A 23444-nucleotide genomic window follows, 5' to 3' on the forward strand; every position below is an offset into this window, starting at 1 on the left:
TTTGGAGAGGGTCTGGTTCTGCAGCACATAAGCCAGTATCAGTAGTGTATAATAGAGCAGCTAGACTCATTTTGCAGTGTGATTACAAAACCCATCACTGTGAATTACACAGCAAGTTAAATTGGTTTCCACCTTCTGCAAAGCCAGAATATTATCTTGCACAAATAGTGTAGAAATGTAGAAATAATACAAGTCGAATTTATCTGAATGATAGAGCACAGAAAGCTTTCATTGCTCACTCCATCAGTACTTTCTATTTTCTGCTAACGACACGTGCTGTGGTCTGAAAGCAAAACCTAACAACAGTGAATGGTCTCACTTTTTATTTTTTCCATTTTTATTTTTACTAAGCTCTAATTTACTAGACTATCCTGCCACTGCTAAAAACTTTCTAAATCTGAAAAATAATTTTTTGAGCAATATTTTTACATAGAATCACAGAATGGTTTGGGTTGGAAGGGACCTTAAGGTCTATCCAGTGCCACCCCTGCCATGGGCAGGGACACCTTCCACTGTCCCAGGCTGCTCCAAGCCCCAATGGCCAACCTGGCCTTGGACACTGCCAGGGATCCAGGGGCAGCCCCAGCTGCTCTGGGCACCCTGTGCCAGGGCCTGCCCACCCTGCCAGGGAACAATTCCTGCCCAATATCCCATCCAGCCCTGTCCCCTGTCCTGGCAGTGCAGCTCTGATGAACTTTTGAATTTTTCACTTCTCTTGATCAGAACCACTTGTGAACATCTGCTAATGAACCTTTTTTTTTTTTCTATTATTTATATTATTCTATTAATTAAAAAGCACCATCATTAGGTTCAGATTTTTGAGCATAATTTAAATACAGGAACAGTCCTTTCATATGTGTAATTCAGACTGTTCAATGTTTCCTAGGGCAGGAAGGGAACTTGGTGAACCTCACTATCCTGGGTAAGCTGCACTTTCCAGTCCCTGAACACTGACCAGGAGAAAAAGAGCTACACGGTCTTAATGAACTTCCTAACATTATATTCCCAGTATTCCAGCTCAGGATAGATGAAGTGGTGGAGAGAGGAGCAGGCAAAGGAAGAGAAAGCCAAACAGCTCCATTCAGACTGAAACTATATCCCAAGAAAATCAGATACAGGAACAGGCTACCTGCCAAGAATTCCCCTGGCTGGACAGACCTTGGAGAAGCTTTCTAAGCCCATTTATCCATTTCTAGAATTCCACGACCAGGCAGGCTGCTAAAAAAATTGCCACGCACATTTGTAGGTAGATGCAACTGCACGGATGTAGTAGAGCTGATTTATTTTTCTCTTTCTGTTAAAATCAGCAGCTCCATCTCTAGCAGAGCTGTACAAATAGAGTTATTCCAAGCAGACTATTTTGCAGACATCCTGTCTGTTCTCCAGACTGAGAATTGTCACTGCTGCGCTGCCAGAGAGCTGATGGGATTTGGAGTTGCCATAGTGTTAAATGTTTCTCCTGTGATCAGCAACTGCTGATTTAAATGAAAGTCTTGAGCCGTTTTCTCTCCTCTGTATTACACAGTCATTTCAAAGTCATCTCAAAGTCATCATAGACAAAAAGGTGTAATGATACTGGGTAAAAAAATGTATTTAAATGAGCTTGCTGTGGTCTGATTTCAAGGTCAGAGCACACAAACAGCCTCTGCTTTCAGATGCTGGAAAGGACAGGACACGCTGAGGACCTTCAGCCACCCAAGATGCATTTAATAAACACGTACACACATCCCCTTCACTGTGCTTTCGTATCGAAATGCCTGAACTGAATTTTGTGTCCTTACAATGTGCAGGCCAACACCTCAGAATTCCAGCTCTCATGGGTGGGATGATTTACATTTACATTTGTGACAAATGATGGGAGGAACAGCCTGGTGAAGGCAGGATCAATGGGACTCTAAGGCACTTGGCACTTGTAAAAGATTTTGAGAATTTACTTCTCAAATTTATCAGTATTAATAATTCTAATTTAATGCATTTTCCTTGTCACTTGCAATGAGTCAATCGCTAATTAAATGTTGTTGAAAAAGATGAATTACATTTTTACATGCTTAATAAGAGTGTTGCTAATATGTCTAAATCTAGATGTGAAATGTAGAACACCATGATCTAATCCCCCTAAATACTGTTGTTATCCAAAATAATTCTACTCTGAGTTAATTTTATTGTCAAAAAAAGGAACACTGGAAAACTGAGTGATCGACATTTAACCCTCTAACATGTATTGGTATAAATTTTATATTCAAAATACGTGGAATTAGTTTGCAGAATTAATGATTTCCCTTTGGTGGGAAGGCAACGACACGAGAAGCAGCATGTCTCTGTTGACAGGTCAGAAATTCATTGATTCTTTTTCTCCCCTTTGCATTGTAGCTATTCCTGTTTAAAAGCTGTAGAAATGCCCAATTTGGGGCTCTGCCCAGCAGTACAACTCCCATCTCTTTTTGACTGACAATGATGAGATTTCTGCCATGCTTTGCCTCTTCTACAGGGCTAGTGATGGGATTTTTTCCTGGAAATCTTATTACTGAATGCGCTGTCGTGGTCTCAGATGGAACTTTCAATCAGAAAGGCAATCAGGAGGTTTTCCATTTGTCAGCTTTCCTACAAAGGAGCTGTGCTAAACTATCCAGGGTAGCCTCTAACTCCCAGAGCGCCTTGCCCTGAACGCTGATGTGGCCCCAGACAATGCCATGATCCGTGCTCTCAGCACCTTCCCTGGCTCCCAGGACTGGGATGGACACCAGAAACTGGCTCAGTTCTGAATCCCTTTCCCATTTACACTGGTGTTGGGTCTGCCATGGCAGCTCAGAACACCCTGGAACTCGGAGCAAGTGAGGAGTGAGAGTGTGTTTGGCTTTTCTTGCAGTGAGTTACAGAAATATGTTTCATTTCATTGAAACCTCTGGGACTGCTTCTTTCCTGCCCTTAGAGGACTTCAGTGTTTAGTTCAGTGTTTTGCCAAAATTTTTAGATACAGTTATTCAGAAACTTTTTTTTTTTTTAATGCAGTGGAACTTAAATATATTGGGTACTCCATGAATTTCAATAAAATAAAATCTTTATAACACATACCAAAGTGGTGTTAATGTATTAGTTGCCCACAGACTAGAGTCACTAAACCAAGTCGTGCTGCAGCTAAAGCAAAGTCAGTGTTCCCATTTGAAATACAGGCAAAATTGGGGGTGATGTGTTAAGAATTCTTTGTTTGCAGAACAAGTGTTATTGAGGAATTAAAATCAGTGGGTTGCTTTAACCAGCTTCAACAAAAATTGTGTGAGGTTGTTTTTCAGCATGGTGCAGTGAATCAGACACTCATAATTCCTGTGCTCCAGTCACTGTCAAAATTCTGCAATCACTGTCAAAAATTGTTTCAAATATTCTCCTTTTTCTTTTTTTTTTATTTTGTCTGTATTCAACTAATAAATAAATAATTTTGAAGAAACTACATTCCTCAAAAAACTGAAGCTATTCCAGCAGATTCATTTCTGTAGTGGCCAGGTAAACCTGAAAGAAAAGCAATAACAAGAAAAGTATTTATAAAAATATATTTCACAAAGTAGGAAACAATACAGGAGTTTCTCTGAATACAATACATGGAGTAAATAAACAAACAATAATATAGCTTCAAAACAAAGTAGAAAATTAAAATGATTTGCATGTAATACGTAGTCTTCTTATACAATTGCTACTTCTAAATGGCAAGTTTGCATTACAAATTGAGTATGCTTGCAGCTTCTAGTGTTCTTTCTCTGTGTGCAAGAGCCCTGGTGCATCACTATGAATATTATAGAAAAAAATGCTAATAACAGAAGCAGTAAAATTATGTACATACTGGTTCCTGCTCTAATACAGTGGAGAACTATAAGCATGTTTTTTTACTGTACTGTGTTATATGTGTGGATTTCTAAAAGTCTATAGTTTAAATATTCACATGAACCAGTTTACTTCCAGCTGTTTGTGCTTGTATTAAAAACACCAGGTACTAGATTTATGAAGATATAAAACTGTCAAAAGTTTTCTCTGGGAAAGTTTAATTCCTGCCAGCATTCTCTTAAAATTCAGCTACTGCAAATGGACAGGGAACTGCTTTAAACTGTGACAATTTGTCATTTTTCTTTTCAAAATGTACATGTATGAAACATTCATTATATATAGAAAAAAAAATCTAACTGATATAATTTAGTTCTCTTCATAATCTTACTCTATAGATTATCAGTCTTAATAAATAAAAGCAGTAATGGACATCAATAAAATATTTATTTCAAAGATTAAACAAATAAATTCGATCTTTAGCAATAAAATCAGCAATTCTTTCATTTATGTAAGTCCATCCCATTTCACAGTTTTTTCCTTCAGAAGACGAAGCACAGGAATGATCCTTCTTCTAGAGAAAAAGATCCTTTTGTGAAGCAAGGTTTTGCAGCCCTGCCCCTGAATCTCTACACATTAGTAGTATTTATTACCCATCACTGGAATGGATTAAGAACATGTGAATATTTTAAGGCTTGACACAATATTTAAAGATGATATTCAGTCTGTGGTAACGTGGCCAACAATTACTGTATGTACAATGGATGGTCACTGCACAGTAGGAGCCAGTAGGAATTGGCAATGCTATTTCTGTTCAGCATTGTTAAGAAGACCAAGATATTGCTTTGAACATTTCTGTGCCGGGATCTTTGCTGGCAATGCAGAAACAAACCTTTAGCTTTTACACGTACTGGCAGGAGCTACTGTTCAACAGCAAATCCCTGCAAGTCCATTTCCTAAGAGAGCACCAATTTCTTTTTTGTTCTTTTCAATTCACTGAAGATAATCAAAGATCCAAATCTCCATCTTCAGAGTGGTCAAGTGAATATCAAATATCCAAAGACTTCTAGACACTCCACATACTTTACTTCACACTCCACAAGACTTAACCTCCTAACATATACTTTTTTTTTGGTTCAACATTACAATGTAGTTGATTTTATAGATGACTGGCGCTAAACTTGCCTCTAAAACAAAAAGCCACATTAGTTTTAACTAACAGCAGTGGCCCTAGAATATTACATTATCATTAAGTCAACAGGGGAAAAGTTTGTAATCCACTGTCAAGTTTCTTTGTCACTTTCTCCAACTGAGTAAAGTTCTCCGAGTCTTTTAAAGCGAGGACCCCATTCACTGAGGTAGTCAAAATTCTGGTCTGAGTCTGATGTGGAGGACTCCAATGAGCTAAGGGAACCAGCTGCTGACCCCTTTCCTTCATAGCCATAAATCTGGATAGAGTCATATGGTGGAGCTGTGGGGTCATTATCAGCTTCATGAAGCCTTACATTAATAAATTCATCAACATCAACACCGTTAGGAACAGGTGCAAGACCCTGCCTGGGCATAAATTGAAGGTCAGGCTTAATATCCTTACGAGGCAAAAATCCATTAATTCCATCTGGATTCTGCAAAGTTGCAATGTCAAAGGCTTCTGTATCCTCCTCTCCACCTCCTTCATCATCATAGCGAATGATATTTTCCCTCACATCTTCGTCATCTTTGATGATCAGAGGCTCATTCTTATGTCTTCTTAGTGTTACAAACAGCACCACGATGACTGCAAAGAGAGCACCACAAGCTGATTAGGCAAAACATTTCCAACCCAAACACTACATGGTGAGTGCAGCTGGGGAAGGTGAGACGTTGCTTTTTGTGGAATTGGGAATAATAAGGGGGGAACAGACAAAAGACCTGTGACTTCAACCCCCTTCACATGATGGAAATTTCATCAGAAGCTCTGATTAGTCCTCTAGTCATTGATTATCAGCTCATATTTATGTCTGAAGCTCAGTTTTATAGAAGCAATAAGATTTCCCATACTTCTACTTTCAAGCCTCAACTTTTCCCTTTGGAAGTGGAGTCAGGCTATCATTATTCACATAGTCAATAATGATCTACATTATGGATGGTGTTTTCAAAAATTAGAGGGTGTTTTTCTGAAAACATAACCCTAATGGGAGAAGGAAATCAGTATCTTTTTCTACCTGTGCAAGAGACTCATATTACGTAACTAAAAAGAGAATGAGATAATAAGGGAGAAAGAAAGAGCTTAGCTTGATTTCAGAACCGTGGACAGATGCATAAAAAAACTCTAAATGGGTTTCTCTTGTTTTTGCAGCTTAATGATGAAATCTCAGTTACTGATGTAAATCTCAGTTACAAAGTGAAGCTGCGAAGTGCAGAAATAGGACTCTCCTTTCACTGTTCTCTCCTCCACTTGCTTGATGTTGTATACAAATGTTGTATGTTTTATTAAAATATACCACATCGCTTATTTTGTAAAGCTTTAGTGTCTCTTGTGACATTACAATCCAGAATAAACTCATAATAGAAATATACAAATATAAATATATATAAAGGAAAGATATAAAGCTATCAGAAAGCATCCAGAGGAGGGCCGGGGCTGGGACAGGGCCTGCAGGGCCGCCCGAGGAGAGGCTGAGGGCCCCGGGCCGGCTCGGCCGCAGCAGAGGAGCTGAGGGCAGAGCTGCCCGGGGCTGCAGCTCCTGCCGAGGGCAGCGCAGGCCCCGCTCCGAGCTCTGCTCCGGGCCAGGGACAGCACCCGGGGAGCGGCTGCAGCTGCGCCAGGGCAGGCTTAGGATGGAGATAGGGAGAGGTTCTGCTTCCCCCAGAGGGTGCTGGGCACTGCCCAGGCTCCCCAGGGAATGGGCACGGCCCGAGGCTGCCAGAGCTCCAGGAGCGTTTGGACAGCGCTGCCAGGGATGCCCAGGGTGGGATCCCTGGTGGGGTGTCTGGGCAGGGCCAGGGGCTGGATCAATGATCCCTGTGGGACCATTCCAGCTCAGGACTATGCTTATGTGATTCATACAAGTCTTCGAATGCCTAACAGATCCATTTTCCATCAGGTCTAGTCCACACTGTGTTCACCTGGCTGCTCCACACTCCCGATCTGATTTTCAGTTTCCCATTCCACACCTGAGTATTCTGTAAGCAGTGTGTGTGACTACTTCAGAACAGGACTTTGCTCCCTCTGCTTCTGCCCAGCTCTTAGGACACAAGGGATTCGGTCCTGACAGCACTGTCAGTGCTGCTGCACGCTGTGCTGGACTGGAGCGTCACTCCTCCTCTCAGAATCCCGCACCCCCTTACAGCTCCCGGGAATTAGGGGAGCTGTGACTCCAAGCTGTGCCACGAGTACCCACCAAGCAGCAGGATGATGCAGGCCAGGATGGCGATGAGGGCGCCCATGCTGAGCCCGATGGGCAGCACGTAGGCCTCCACGTTGCAGGACTGGACGATGCCGTCGCTGCTGCAGCCGCACACGCGGATGGTCAGGGTGCTGGTGCTGCTCATGGGCGGCGTGCCGCTGTCGCTGATGACGATGGGCAGCAGGTACACCTCCTGCTTCTGCCGGCTGAACCCGCTGTGCTTGGCCAGGATGCTCAGGGTGTTATCTGCAAAGGCAAAATTGGCGGTGTCTCAGCACACAGAGGGGCTGCTAAACCCGCAGCTCTTCCTTGGTGTGCTCGGGAAACCTCGATGCAAACATTCCGTGACCTCCTTGTGCCAGCAGCATGTGGCACAGAAATGCCTCCCCTTTCTGTCCAGCTGCCTGAAGAAGTGCAATATGTGGATTTTTTCATGTCACATGGTAAGAGGATGATGATGGCAATCCCTTATTTCCCCTCTGCATATATCCCTACAGATATCTTCCCAATCACTATTCATTTTTTTTTCAAGTCACACAGTCACAAAAATCCAGCCAGTAAAACAAGAGAGAAACAAAATGTGAAAGTAACCCAAACTTAAATCATATTCACCAATTAACACAAATCTTCCTTGCCTTACAACCACAAATTGCACAATCTTTTCCCCTGCTATAAAAGATTCCTCTTTTTTATATAAAGACAAAAGAAAAGCTAAATGCATTAAAGGCCATGGGCCTAATTTTCAGTGATTTAAACATTTATTGGGCCTCAAGTGATGAAAATAGAGCAAACCAGGCTATATCTCCCATGGAGGAAGACAGGAAATTTGTCTAGAACATTCTTACCTCTGCACACATATGCAGAAAGTTAATTTTAGAAATATAAAGAGGCATCTGACTGCATGGCATCCTACCCAGCCATGGAATTACACAGTGAAATCTCTCAGAGTCACTCAGTTCTCAGTTCACCACAAAATGAACACAAGCTGATCTTTCTTCTTACAGATTTTAATTTGTATAGTTATAAGAATTACAGATTCTAGCCAGTTATGAACATACTGCTATCAGATATCAATGATCCTGTATGTGTCAGAGTGCTCAGGTATAAACCATGATCAGTGGCATGTCAAATATGAAAAAAACTCTGTTTTCTTTATATACTTAAATATTCTCTATCTTTTAACTGCTTTAGTGTGTGGAATAAAATAATAATTCAATATTAGGACTTATACTAACAAAGTGCATGTTGACTTGCACTAGTTTGCTGTTTGTGTTTTGTTTAATAAAAAGGTTCTCAGGCACAGAGAACAGGAATGTGTGTGTCTGTTTGTGTGTGTTGCCGTGGGATCCAATGACAATTTAAAAATAAAGCTGCACATCTTGTTTGGAAGAAGGAGTTGAAGTTCACCTTCCTGACGCATCATGAACAACAGAAAGCCTCCTGATATTTTATGCTCTGAAGTGGGCACATGCAATGCTAAATGTCATTCCATGGAAGGAAAGAAAATACTGGGAGTGCTCATATGACAATAGGCTTCTTTTGAAGATCAGGTCCATTCCCACCCAAACGTTCTGTGATTCTATGATTTTCTATCCCTTCCACAGCACAGTCACCTACCAATCACATTTACTTGGCCTGGAGAGGTTCTTACTATAATTTACATTGCAGGTGATGTAACCATTTCAGCATTTTTCATACATTTAGATATGCAACACATGAAAGTCAATCTAAAAATTATCTCTTTCAGAAAGCAGAATAAATATGGTCACTTTGCAGAACAAAAAGTATTCCTAATGATATTTTTCTTTTCCCCAGGACTCCTGAGGTTTTATCTATTCCAGTTGGAAACAGTCACATCAAAACTGATGGCACCCTGGAGCTAAATAAATAGTCTAGTTCTTCCTTGTGCCCTTTTTAAAATGAAAGGAAGCATATGTGTTTACTGAAGACAAATTCCAGGTATAAGCTCTTAAGAATTCTGACAACTCAAATAGGACCCAAGTCCCTGATGACACCCGGTGTCACATGTGGCAGTGTGGTGCAGTGGGAAAGTCACGTGTGTTTGAAGTCAATAATTAACACACATTTGGAAGTGAGCAAAACCTGCACTCCTCCTCCTTGGCTGGGTGTGTCAGAGGTGTTAACACACGTGTGCAAATTAAACCACTCCCAGTGCCATCCTTGTTCTCTGCAGGGAAAAAAGGGAAAAGTTATGTTGGGAAAATAATCCAGTAGCTCAGTTTCCCTGAATATGGCTGTGTATAGCACCACCAAAGAGTGATTACTGTGATGTGCAAAAGTTCCCTTTTTCTAATCTGATAGCCTTCTTTTCCCCCTCAGCACCCCTCCCTGTTTTCAAATACTGGAAAAAAATTCATCTGTCCATTGATATTCTCCTGCAAAATTAAAAATATCTCCGCATAAGTTGCATCCTTAATCCTTTTGCTTTAACCTTTCAAAAGAGAAAAGAATTATGTGGTGCTCAATATCCAGCTCTTTCTGTCTTTGAGACAAATCCCACTCAGAAGTGTCACATCTGTAGTCATTTATTCCAAACTCCAGAGACTTTTACAGTTCTCTTACACAGTGCTCTAAAATCTGTACTGATACAGCCTGTTCCTTCCTGTAAACCTGCTGCAGGTCCTATTCTGCCCAAGCTGGAGCAGAAATTAGTGTGCTGAGCCCAACAGCCCTGCACTTTACAGATATGCAAAGCAGGGAAGGCACCTGCTTTAGGAAGAAACAAAAAAAGAGAAGCTGCACTCGTTGGGAACAGCTTCAGATCCCTTCCATCCTCCTGAGAAACACTGCCATCCTGTCTGCTGCAGAAAATTCTAATAAGCCAAAATCAGAGTATAACTGAGTAAAAAAGGAAGAATGTACTCTAAAGAGTACCAAATAGAAGGGGGCAGAAAAAGTGAGAGGAAGGAGGAGAGATGGAGAAAATAAAGTGCCCACCAGTGAAGCTATGCTGAGTGTAAGAAACCACCTGGTACCAGGAATGTTTATCAATTCAAGTTCAGAAGAAATGAGAGAAAGCAAAATAGATGCAAGATTTGGGATATTTCACCATGAGTTAAGGGCAAAATAAGTTGCCATGGCTGGAACAGTCAGAACTATTCAGAAGAGACGTCAAACAAGGAGAAGAGAATAACTTTCTTTTCTTACAGATGGCTTGTTTGTTTGGTTTTTTTGTTGTTGGTTGTTTGTTTGCTTGTTTTTTGTCAGAAACTGCTGTGTTTGACTGAAGGTGAACAAGTTATGCCTGAAAAGAAAAGAAACTGACAAGCAGAAAAATAGAAAAAGAAAAATGAAATGACCAAATTGTTTTGCCAATGGGTGGCAAGTCCACCATTTGACTTAGGAATTTTGTTTAGCAATAAATTCTTTCCCCTTCATTGCTGTGTTTTAAAATAAATATACCTTGGTATTGCCAGAGATGGGCTCTTGAATGAAGGACAATGACTCCCGAGTTGACATTTTAGTTGGTTTCTAGAACTTGAAGATAAATCCTAGCAGCTGATCAGCAATAAACTCAATTTATCTGATTTGCTTTCTCCTTTCTGTGGATATTGCCCTCTCCCAGAGCTGAAAAACCAGCAGGAGTCTCCTCCAGGAACAACCTCCAGCACTGCTGCATGAATTAACTTGGCAGCAGGTGCTCAGCAGGAGAGGGGACAATCGCCTTCCCCTCATCTTCCCAATTAACCCACTGATCCTTCATGATAGTGCTGCTTGGGTTGGTTATTTATTCATGTTACTTTTAGCAAAACAAGGACAATCAGGTGCAGAAAAACCCCAAACCTCTCTGTTCATAGAACTCTGAGCTGCCTGTCACAGGCAAAGAGACACTGAGTGCGTGCCTCCAGTCAGTGAGGCATATCCAGGAGGGACTTTGACATTCCCCATCAGAATGAGTCTCCTGGAATTCTGTGCCCTTCTCTGTGGAGAGAAGTTCATGGAGTCCTATGTTTCATGAGTCCTATGAAATTCCCTCTCCCTGGTGATGTACCAGCTACCCAGGATGGACCAGGAGCTGCATTCCATCCTGCAGGCTTCAGGAATGGTGTAAGATCTTTGTAACTGTATTAGCATTGGCGTCAGGTCGGAGAGACACAGCTCTGGGAATACACAACTACAGCTCAGAGCTGGAGCTCACTTTTGCCTTTTTTACACATAAAACAAACCAGTCACTCAGCTCACTGGCTGACTCTCAGTTTCTGAAGTTTACATGCAGATTTTTGAAATAACCATGAAAGAGACTGCTTTGGGAATATCTCCCTCACAGCTGGAACGAAGAATGACAATGCAGAAGGTCTTTAAAAGATGTCCTGTGTGGTTTCTAGACAAAGGTAGTTTGCATAACCACAACAATTACCACAAGGCCAAGTGTTTTCTGCAGATTCCCCAACTGTTCTCAAATCTCTTTTGAGGCTCTTGGAAGAAAGATTTGGAGAAAATGTAAATGCAATCATTTTAATGCAAAGCTACTTCTGGATTTGCTGGACACGAGTGACTTCAATGCCATCGATAGCAATCAGGATGTGAAATTAGCAGGCAGGAGCCAACTCCTTCATCTCCCACCCTGTGCAAGAATACATGTTGCAATTTTAAGCCAGACAAAAAAATAACAGAACAAAAGTAAAAATCGGAAGCAGTCAGTTTGCATCTAATGTCATTTTCTCTGCACACATTATTGCAATTCTTTAATTCCCTTGCAGTCTGTAATATGTTGAGATCAGTGGATTTCCCTGCTGGGCCACCTTACACCTACAGAACTCTGCCTTTCTTTTTCTATTCCTTTTATAACGCCCTCAGAAAGATCAAATAATTAATGTTATTAAGGACTTTGTGGTAGAAGTTGTTATCTATGCTGGATATATCAGTCATGTGAAGAAAGAATTTTAATTGGAAACTCTACAGCTGGAAACAGCAGAGAGAGAAATATATGTTTCTTCCTGTTTATTAGAGCTATCTTTCTGTGTACATTTTTAAATCTCAAACAGATTCTCTGTAAAATAGGGTCCTTTGACACAAGTAGAAGAGCAGCAGAAATATCCTTACTGTGACACTCCCTGCTTTTTCTGGTAAGGAAAAGACAGGGACAGCTCATTCATTTCCAATCTCTGTTCAAAAGTAGCATCTATTCTTAAATAAAACCCCCAAACTTGAAATAACCAAGCAATTGAATTATTATCATCAAGGTTTCAGTGGAAGCTAGCAAAATACAGGCAGAAAACCAGAGCACATGACATTTGAAGGAATGTGAGCTCTAGAACATTTAGCAACCAGCTGCAAAGGCACTAAAAGAGAACATTCAAGAGAATGCTGATGCCATTTCAGCTTTGCATAACCATTAATAACCATAATTAATATGCATGTGTCTCCTGCAATAGTTAATATTCACTAGTGGAGGCCTTACAATGTCAAACAGATTTTTAAAAGATCATTTATAACATTGGTATTTTTGTCTTTCTTCAAAATTCAAACATAATGGCAGTCTAACATTGGTATTTTTGTTTTTCTTCAGAATTCAAACCTAGTAACAGAAAAATGGTGGATTATAGGGAAGATTCCAACCCCCTTTTTAGAGCCTGAGAATAAAGCTGTCAAGAGCCATGGAGGTCTCTCAAAAAGTCAGTGTATACACTCCATGAGCTCCAAGCCATTCCTTAACCTTATTCTTTTGAATATTTACTCAATAATACTTACTTTTCTATGAAAAGATTTACAAATAACACCTCTTTAGATTGGTAGGATTGCACTGCAGAAACCCACCCAGTGAATGCAGCCCTGACAAGTCACTGCCCATAGCCCCACAAGTGGTAACTCTCAAACTCTCTTGATTTGAAATCTCTCTTTTTCCTTTTTGCAATTACAAAATCCCTGGGAAAGGACAGTCATGATCTCCTTCCTGATCCACCACAAGAACCAGAAGTGGCAACTCCGAGCACACCCTCATCCACGTCCCCCTTGTAAAAAACGATTGCTCAAAACAAAACCCTCAGGGGTGAGTTTTGCAGCTCAGGCCGTGAGCTGAAAAACTGATTTATTTGTTTCAGACTCCACTTTAGTACAAGTTGGAAGCATCAGTTTCCTGCTTCCAAAAGAATGTCACTAAAATGCTTTATGAGAAATCTCCATTTAAGACAGATTTTTTTTTATTTATTTCTGCCTTAGGCTGAAACACATTTTAAAGGAATATTTGATTAAAAGGGTACAATTGTGAGGTTGTATGTTATAAATTTGGCAATAGTTAGTAGCTGAAAAAGATAATCTATTTGTTCATTAGAATTGCTATAACAATTTTGTTTAATGATTAAAATTAGCGTTTTTAACTTGGCTGTATTTATAAAAAATACATTTTTATGATAACATATACATATGTTTATTAATATATCTATATATACAACTGTGCCATGTGTATTTTTACAGCTGTACCAGGCCTTCCCTGATGACTGTCTCAAACAAAATCCTCTTGAACAGCACTTTAGAAGGAAAAGGACCCTTTGCCTAATCTCTATGGTAAAGACATAAATATTCTATTGAAAGAGAAGGCTTACAAAATCATCTGAAAATAAAGAGAGGCCATTTTTATGATATGTTTTCCCTGATTTATGATGGCACTGAAGGATTCACAGGTATTCCAAACTGACCTGCTTTTCATAAATGTCAAAAATTTGTGATGTCTTCAAAAAAGCAGATTGATGACTGCTATCAAATTTGATGGTAGGCACCAGCTTCAAAAGAAAAGTTTTCATTATAAAAATTCACCTAATTGATCAAACTGTCTCTCCTGCCCCATAGCAAGCTGCATTCTATACTGGCATATTTAATGGCAATTCCCAAAATATTCCTATCACAAATCAACTAGCACTTGAATTATTTTGGGTCTTTTTCTAGACCTGGAGTTTCTGCAATCCCTTAAAACACCAAGAAAAACACAGGGGAAAAATAAGTATTTCATGTGAGAAAATGTATTGGTAGAAGAATAATTGGAAAAAGTCACATATTTTGTATCTTTGATTATTTTTTTTCTCTTTACCATTTGGCTTAAATAATAATAGTTTATGCCAGAACTGAACAGCTGAATCAACTAATGAATAAAAAAACCTAAACACATTTCCATGTAGTCCTTTGCAGAAATAAAAAGTACTGCTGGGAATTTTGAATCATGAGCAAAGTAATATTTAATCATGTATACATCATTCTCATATGTTAAAATTTCTTGGAAAGGGGAATAATTATGTTAGTACTACTGTGTAATACAGAACTTGTAGTAAATAAATTCTTGACAGGAGGAAAAAAGAAAGCCAGACAAATTAACAGCAAAGTGATGATGAATAAGCATTTCCTCACACCTTTTTCCTTTGAAACTGTGAACTTTAGATAATAGTCTGTATAATTTCTAGTTCTATTCGTTTGGAAAAGTCTGAACTTTAGATAATTGTCTCTTAAGTATTCTAAAACTTTCCTCTGACCTTTAGGCCAGCAGAGCCATAATCAAACATAACTATTTGGTCCCTTGCAGTCTAGCAGCAACTCTTGTATTTTGTACCTTGGTTTTTTAACTCATTGAAGAAAGGACAGAAAATCCCTGCTGAAGAAATAATGATGTAGAAGCAAGCCTTGAGTCTGAAATAATACCAGTTTTATTGTTAATGGGGTGGAGAAATAATTAGGACATGTTACCTCTCTCTCTCTCTTTTTAATTTACAGACACCTAGAGCAAGTCAAAGCAGGACATTTTGGTTTCTGGGTCTGTTTAAGCTCCACCGTGTTTGAACTGCACCCAGTGCACCTGAGTCTCACTCACTCTGGAATATCCATTTATCCCTTCCAAACCCCTGGTCCCACTTAGGATTGGCACTCCCATAATGGGAAGTAAATCCAGGCCAGTGAAGTTGTGAGAGGTGCTAGAACAGCACTGGCTTTTGCCTCTCATTTTTCTCTTCTGTATTCAAGCAGCCAGTCACAAAGTTGTTTACTAATAATGCCACTGCTTTGACATGCTTTACTTTATTCGGATCACATCACTACATGGCATGTGCATTGAATGGTACATCTGTAAAGTGCAAGAATTAATGCAGGTTGCCAAGCTCTGGTTTAGAAAGAGAGATGAAATGGCTGTCAAATGTGCTCAGCATTAAAAATACATTATTAACACAGCAATTTGCATAGACTGATGGATCATTTTTGAAATCTACATATTCTAGTTAATTCTATTCTCTTGTTATTTTAACCAAAAAGTTTCAGAAAGTGATACTGTGTTTTACAGTGCTTTGATAAAATAATGCCTATATTTTGCATTCAAACCAAGAACTTTCCAGTACTGTATTACCAGATTCCAACGAAAATGCTGCAAGGATAAATAAAAAAGTCAAGATATCCCAAGGCTGTGCCATCTGCTTTTCTCTGGAGGGATAATGGATTTTCAGTCTTTCTATGAATACCTACTTACAAATGCAGTGTGGGAGGAGAAGCTGGTGGCAGACAGGGATCTGAGCCCCTCAGGCCACAGTGACAGGTACAGCTTTAATAAACATCACACTGACTGCGTGTTCCCTTCTGCGTAGAGCAAAATCTCAATCAGGTTCAATGAAATTCAGCATGCTTCTGGAAGGTGATGGAAAAGTTCCAAGAATTCCCTCCCATGTTCTTCACCTTCCTCACTTCACACACATCCTCCAATTCTTACATCAGTGACTTCTAGGTCTGGAAAAGTTCACAGACTTCGTGACTACGAAGACAATCACAGATGTTTGAAGCAAATCTTTCTTTCTCCAATGTAAACTGTGAATATCACAGTAAGAAACATAAAACTTAAATAGGGTCTTACATGTGATGTGTTCTTGCCATTTAAATAATTTAACATCCACTTCTCCATGCCATGATAATCACCTTTTCCATTCCAATTCTGTGCGGCATGTACACAGACACTTGGGGGAAGGATTTAAAACGATTTACCAGTAAATCATATGCCAGTTCTTAAAAACTGTTTCTGTAATCAGACCTATCAACCATATGAAGTTTTGTTGTAACAGTAAGAGCCAAATTCCAGCCCTATCAGTATATTTCTATTATGCCACTTACTTTTTACATAGTGTTCACTTTGAAATACAGTAGCAGAAAGCAACCAGCAGACTACAAAACCAGCAACCAGCATTTATTGGAATGCTGCCTATTTGTACTGGTGTAATAAAGGTCTTGTCAGCACTTCCATTACAAAATGCCAATTTTCAGAGGTTTATAACTCTGACATAACAACTTCCTATGAAAAGAAATTCAGAATGTGTACTCTGCCAAAGAGCACTGGAAGTTAAATACAGCTTACGTTGGCTGGGGCATTTTAAGTCAGAAAATAAATTAAAAACAATTCTGACTTAACATTTTCTTGAGCTGGTGCCACTGAAGAAAAAATGTGACTTTGATTGTAAAAAGTGCCAGATCCTGCAGTTCTCCTACATGCAGAACTCCCTTGAAGTTCCCTGAGAATAATTTCTGTGAGAGCTCTGAAAGGAGTGCCATTATACATTTTTGTAAATGTCATCAAGAGTTATATTAGCTTTTTGTAATTTGAAAGACTGAAATGCTATGGTGTAACATTGCCCCTGGGCACACAGGCAGCATGATAATGACTTTGGGAAGACATTCTGATATGCAGATTACATATAACAATAACAATTTGTTATCATCAGGCCATTAATGGCAGTAATTTATACCTCTGTCTCACACCCAGAGGATTCACACCATGCCTTATTACATGCACACCTCTCACCGAGGACGTGACTCCCATGGGGAAAACTGATGGCCTTTTGAAATGCAGGGAAGAGCAAAAGGCATCCAGAGAAGAAATTTCAGTAAGTCTAACAAACAATTACCCAGAGTGGAAGAGATTGTATAAAGTTTTCAACTGGAACATTCCAGATACTCTGGAATCTTTCTTCACAGCATCCAAACATTACACGGAAAAAAACTTGAAATAGCCCCAAGTTCCAGACTGGGATACACAGCTGGATTATGGAGAATCAAAGCAGGAACACACCTGCATCTGAATTTAGATTGCAAGCCCAGGGCACACTGCAAGACCCCAACTTTGCTCTGTACATTGTGTGACACAGCACAGAACTTGGAAAGGAGCCAGGGAAAGACATCAGCACTTGAATTCTGCCTCACCACTACAGAGATACTACAAAGTCAACATCAATATGGGTGAATATATGAAAACTACAGCACCAGTTCAGAAATTTAGAGTTCTCATGGAATCACGGGATGAGTGAGGTTGGAAGGGACCTCCAGAGATCACCTGATCCAACCCCTGCTCACCACAGCTACCCAGAGCCCAGGACCTTGTCCAGTTGGGTTTTGAAGGATGGGAGTTCTAAAAATAGTGAAACATTTGTATTCACAATTGAAATATAACTGCAACAAAACAAAAGGTATCTTATTCGTTCTTTCTCTTCATCCCAAGAAGAGAAATTACAAGATATGAACATATAAATAATCTGCAAGCTGAGAGAACACCTTGGAAATGGTTCCTTGTTGTCTTCTAATCTGTGATGAAGAGTCTGATAAAGTACAAGTGAAGCATTTAGGCAGAAGCTGCAATAAAAATACAAAGCATGATCACATAAAAGTATTAGAAGAGATGGGGATTCTACGGGCAGAAGAAAATACATCTCAGTATGCCAAAAACACCTCTGTGATCATGAAGGAAAAACATACAAAAGTCAAAAAGGTGAGCAGAACAAAACCAGCAGATACTTTGAGAAAGTTATGTTTCCTTATTGGGAAAAAAAAAAAAAAGAAAAAAAGAAAAGAAAAAATATTTAAGAAAAATAATCTTAAGTTTAGAAAAAGCTAGGTTCTATTTATAAGTTTTTGAAGCAAGTCGTTCTGCTAGACAGACTGTATTAGAACTCTATAAAGGTTTTAGCAACTGCATCTTTTGATCTTGCCTGTTAGTAGAAGAAAGGAACAAAACAAGAGAAAGATGATTTGTTATAATTTTTTTTTCTCATTTAAAAATAGAAAATATGAGTAAAAAGACACCATAACAATGTGGACTAGATAAAGATGATGCAGAAGGAGATGTCAGGTGTAGAACTGAGTCTAAACTACCTCCCTCTGTATTTAGCTTTGCAGCTTGTATCAAAGATACCACAGTGCCTCAGCTGCAGCTGCCTCCAGACTGGGCTTCATCATCTCCTCCCCTGACAAGCAAATTCCTCATGTTTCCTGACCAGGACTTTCAGAAGAATCCAAAATACCCCTTAGAGCACTCCTGAATCTCTCAGCCTTTGCCAGCCCCCAGGGAGCTGCTCACAGCGCTGCAGTGTTTGCATGCCACAATGGGAGCACAGTGATTAAATGATTTCTCCAAATTCATACAGGAAACCCATAGCTAAGCTAAAAAAAAGTGTTCCAAATTCCAGAACAATTTCTCAATCAAAAATCCATCACTCCTGTAGAGTGGTCTGAGATCACAAGGTCTTAATCTTTGTTGGGGGAGCACTGCGTAGTTTACAGGAGGGTCGCATATAATGGATGAAAACGTTATAGAAAGTGACAGGGCAGAGCTAAGCAAGGTTAGGGAGCAACAAGCTGGAAAAGGCTACATGAATTAGCTTTATTTTATTTTTTATTATTTCCAATAACCTAGATTTTAGTTTCAGTTTTAGGTTAGACTGAATGAGTTTCGTAACACAGCACAAACAAAGCCAAAAAGTTTTATGTGTGTTTACGAAAGCGATGTGAAATTGTTATGCCATTAAAGAGAAGAAAAAATTCACTGTTCACGTTCAAGCCAGCCCAACATTCTTAGAACAGAGGAGAGAACTTTCATCAGCATTCAGAGATTACTGTTGATGCTCCTTTTAAGGTTTAAGACTTCAACACCAAACTATTCAAAACTCCACCAAGAGGACTTCTTTCCTGACTTAGCTCTTGGAGTCGAGTCAGATGTACGGAAAATCCCAAAACTACAGATTTAACCATTACTGTTTAAGGATGCATACAGCTCTTAGCCTACAGCCAGAGTGAAGTTTGCTAGTTTGAGCCAGAGTTACTTAGGCCAGGCTGGGGGCTCTGCCTTTGCTCTCTGAACATGGGCAGACAGCTCCCACTGCTTTCCTGATTCCTGTAATCGGCTCCATCAGTTACCTTCGGAGGACCCCACGAGCTCTTCCTCTCCAACGCCATCAAGCAGACATCTGCTCCTTTTCTTCAAGTTCTATTTATCTCTCCCTAACAAGCTGCCTTATTATCTCACTTCAAACAGGGGCCCATCTTCACTCCCTCTCTAATCAGTGCTGATTACCAAGTGTGCACATCCTATCATTTTAGGATATGCAAACTCTCTCCCCAGACTAGACAGGTCAACTGATGCATTTCTTTGTTGCATTTGGCTCAGCTGTAAGATCTCTCTGCTCAGTCAGATCATGTATTCTACCTCTTCCCTGCCCTCTGAATGGATTGCCTTCTAGGCAGATTTATTATATAAATATTACATGCTAATAATTACATAAATATATCACTAATTACTGGCTGCTTGCCAAATAAAGTACATCCTAATTACACAGAATTAAATGAAGACCAACAAAGTGACATATTTTACAACAAGATCACCCATAAAAATTACAAAATCAGGAGTTGATGGGAAAATAACCTAAGTGGTACAAACCCCCTCCAATCAACTAAAAAACCAGTTTTGTCTCCCTTATTCTCTAAAGTTTGATGGCAGAAGCTGTAGTGAAAAATCATTAAAATTTTTTTGTTTCTTTCAGTGTGTCACTGCTATATTTGCTGTGCCAGAGAAATACAAACTCTTCTTAAACAGTCACCTCCTCCAAATGAGCAAGAAGGAAATAAAAGGGTATGTGAAATATAAAATATAAACTTATTTGAGCATACCAGACAGGTTCAGGAGAATGCAGAGACACAGAATTCACTTAATAATCGATGTCATGGTCACCCTGGAGGAACAATGACTGGGATTCCAACAGTAATTCCTTCCTTGTGTAAAACACTTGTGGAATTGATTCAAAACAAGATGCAAATTGGAACATGATCTTAGCCTTTTTAACTCACATTATAATGTCAGTTGTGTAATAGTTAATCAGATAAGCCTTAAGGCTAAGTGTGAAAAATTAATACCTTCTATTTTCAATGGAGGATCCACGTGCAAGTAGTCTGATAGAATGACAAAAGGAGATTTTTCCTAATCAAGGGAAAAATTAACAATTAATATGTGATTATTCTTGCTTAAATAGATTTTGGTCTTAGCCTGTTTAGAGACTTCCTCTAGTAGAAGAGTGTTGGTGGTCTTTTATTCTTTACTGCAACTTAAAGTTTAAAATCAGATTCCTATCTAGTTTCTCATTAATTGACTAAAGTGCAATTAGAGCAACTAATAAATTAATTCCTCCTCAACAGTCTGTATTTAGGATATGACAAAATAAAGAGATATTCCATAATGAGAGCAACCAAAAAATTTAAAAAGTAAAAAACCAAAAAAACAAACCAAAACAAAAAAAACATCACCACCAACAAAACCTCCCCAAAACCAACCAAATAAAAACCCGAACAAACAAACAAACAAACAAACAACCCAAAAACCAAAGAAAAAAAAATTTTGTGCTATATTTACCAGTCAGGTACCTAGGGTGAAAATCCAAATAGTCAAAACAAAAAAAAAGCAAACCATGAGGTGAACACAGAGGAACTTAGATGTAATATGACTCTGCTGGGTAATATATTGAGGTGGTGATGAGGCAGAGGCCCTACCAGAACCTTTGGCCTCAGGACATCATTCCTACTCAGTGAATTAAAACTATTTCCAGGAAATCAAACACAGTCAGCGCATTGTCCATGCACATTTCTGCCACAGAAATCGCTTTTTGCAGAGAACCTGGAGGAATTAGATGTACCCATCAAGCCAGAAGTGGTACTTACAAATCTCTTAACTCTTTTACAAGGTAGCTGATTAAAAATCTGGAAATTTATCTCCAAATATTATATATTCACTTAGCTATAAATACTACTATGAAATACTTCCAAAGTCCTAGAATATCGTAATCATGGGTGCTGTGAGTTTTTAAGGAGTTATGTTTCTAGAGCACTTAGGGAACCTTTGACTAAAGGCTGGTGGAGCAATGTTTCACAGAACCCCAGGATGGGTGAGGCTGGAGGGGCCCCCAGGGGCTCCTCTGGTGCCACCTCCCTGCTCCAGCAGGGCCATCCCAGAGCCCAGGGCACAGCAGTGTGTCCATGGGGCTCTGCAATATCCCCAGGGAGGAGACTGCACAGCCTCTCTGGACAATCTGCTCAGGGCTGGGCCCTGCCCAGGGCAGAAGTTCTGCCTCCTGTGCAGGGGGAGCTCCCTGGGCTCAGGCCCTGCCCGTTGATAAATTCCAAGGAGCTACTGCAGATCCTACTGCTGTTAGTGCAAAACAGCACTAAGTTAAGAACACCACCTTTCTGCCTGCTTAGCAGTTCAGTCTTGAGACCCTGATTTAATGTCTACTTTCCCATTATGCGTCTGAAATTGTCACACGGAAGATTCAATTTGCTCTTCTCGGCTATTTCTTTCATCCATATTCCATGTTATTACTAAACCAGACAGATTTTCATGATAATTTACCAACCAAATTCACTTGCTCTCCTGGTTTGTTTTCACAACCTTTTATCCCTTACTCACTCTTCTTTAATTTTATTATGAAGTTAATGCAATAAAATGGAAAAAGAGAGCTAAGGATGTTACACTAGTGAGCTTGATGAAACTCCTACAGCAGGAAAATTCACAGCTGTCCAATCCATTCCCTCATCATGAGTAAGCACTGTCGTGCATATGGTGCACAACACTGACCTCAGATCTTTTTCACTCAGATTGCATCTGGTTCTCAATTAGTTTGATTTATAAAATGAAACATAATTGATGCCTTGGCAACATTCTGTTGCTAGCAGCACAAATAATAAATTAAGAATGAGTGAAGTAAAAGTCTCTTTAGTCATGTATGCATAATGGCAGGCTGTGTGTATTTGGTATTAGCCTGGGTCTCATCACTCCCATTGGGTGCTGTTTGGGGCTGGGTCATGTTTACATTAATGCTCTGCAATAACTGTGTAATTGTGGTTGATTCAAATTACCAAAGAAAGACAATGTCTGAAAGGATGGGATGCTGTGGGAATTAGTCTGATTTTCCAGTGTGCAGAGACAACTCCTCTGTAGCTGTCTGCAAGTTTGCGTTTGGGAGGCTTGGAAAGAAGTTGTCACCACAGAGCTAAACTGAAACAGGATGGAAAGGGTAAACAGCATTGGGAACAGAAGCTCCCAGGAAACACTTTGCCAGTGCAAAACTATAAAAAGTACAGACGTGCTGGGGAGCACAGCAGAGCTGAAGAGGAGCTGAAGATGCCTGGAAGAGGACAATCAGCTTACCAGATGGCCCCCTCCTTGCTGGTTCATCCATCAGGTTGGCCTGTCCAGTCCAGTGAAGACTTGATGGATCACCTCTGGCTTAGGGCAGAGGAGAGAGGGAATCTGTCTGGAGTCCTGCATCCTGAATACAGGAGAGGAGTGAATAAGGATTCAGATGGGCAGAATAGACAGAAGGGTCACAGGGGGGAGGAGCTGGCAGCTGAGTTAGCCTCTGAAGAGTTGATCCTAGACTCTGTTTCAGCTGTGCACACCAAGAAGGAGTCACCTCTTTAGCCTATCGAAGTGGTGAAAAGCACACAACCATCGTAAGAAGCTTAAATCATCCAGACAGGGCTAAAAAGTGTTTGCAGAAGAACTGCACTGAGACTTCACCTGGTTTGTGGCTCTAATCAGAAAGGAGTCTGGAAAGAGCAGTGATCTGCATGTGAGAAGAAAGCTGGGAAAGACAGCAGAAGCAGGTGTCAGTGAAAAAGTGGCACACAAAGGATTGGAGTGGGAAAATGCTGGCTTCTTATCCACATTAATGCAATCACTTCAGAAAACACCACCACAGCCACCCCTGCTAGAGAAGTTGTTTCAAATCTCACTCAACTGATATTCAACATCGAGGAAAAACAGAACTTCAGGGAATAACACAGCTGATAGTGATGATAGTAAAGAAAGAAGGGGGAAAGGAAGCAGAAAGTTATCAGAAGAAAGATACAGACTGAGAATATTGTCACCAGCATTCTCAGTTGGATGGGACTGTTCTCAGCTGGACCATGGAAACGTGTAGCCTTGCTAGGAGTAGTAGAAAGGAGTCAGAT

General features: G+C 40.0%; 1 protein-coding gene across 10 annotated transcripts in view; it reads right to left on the reverse strand.

Annotated features, from left to right (window-relative positions):
• Positions 1-3563: 3563 nt before the first annotated feature.
• The window catches only part of CDH8 (cadherin 8), a 361598-nt gene continuing 341717 nt past the window's right edge, over positions 3564-23444 (reverse strand). For all 10 annotated transcript variants that reach the window (XM_069026620.1, XM_069026617.1, XM_069026621.1 and 7 more), the window contains 2 exons: positions 7194-7445; positions 3564-5587 (listed from right to left, as the gene is read on the reverse strand). In XM_069026620.1, coding sequence (XP_068882721.1) covers positions 5094-5587; positions 7194-7445 — 746 coding nt within the window. In that variant the 3' untranslated portion in view covers positions 3564-5093. The remainder of the gene's footprint in view (positions 5588-7193; positions 7446-23444) is intronic.

The sequence above is a fragment of the Aphelocoma coerulescens genome, chromosome 11 (genome assembly GCF_041296385.1).
Source record: "Aphelocoma coerulescens isolate FSJ_1873_10779 chromosome 11, UR_Acoe_1.0, whole genome shotgun sequence".
NCBI classification, from domain to species: Eukaryota; Metazoa; Chordata; class Aves; order Passeriformes; family Corvidae; genus Aphelocoma; species Aphelocoma coerulescens.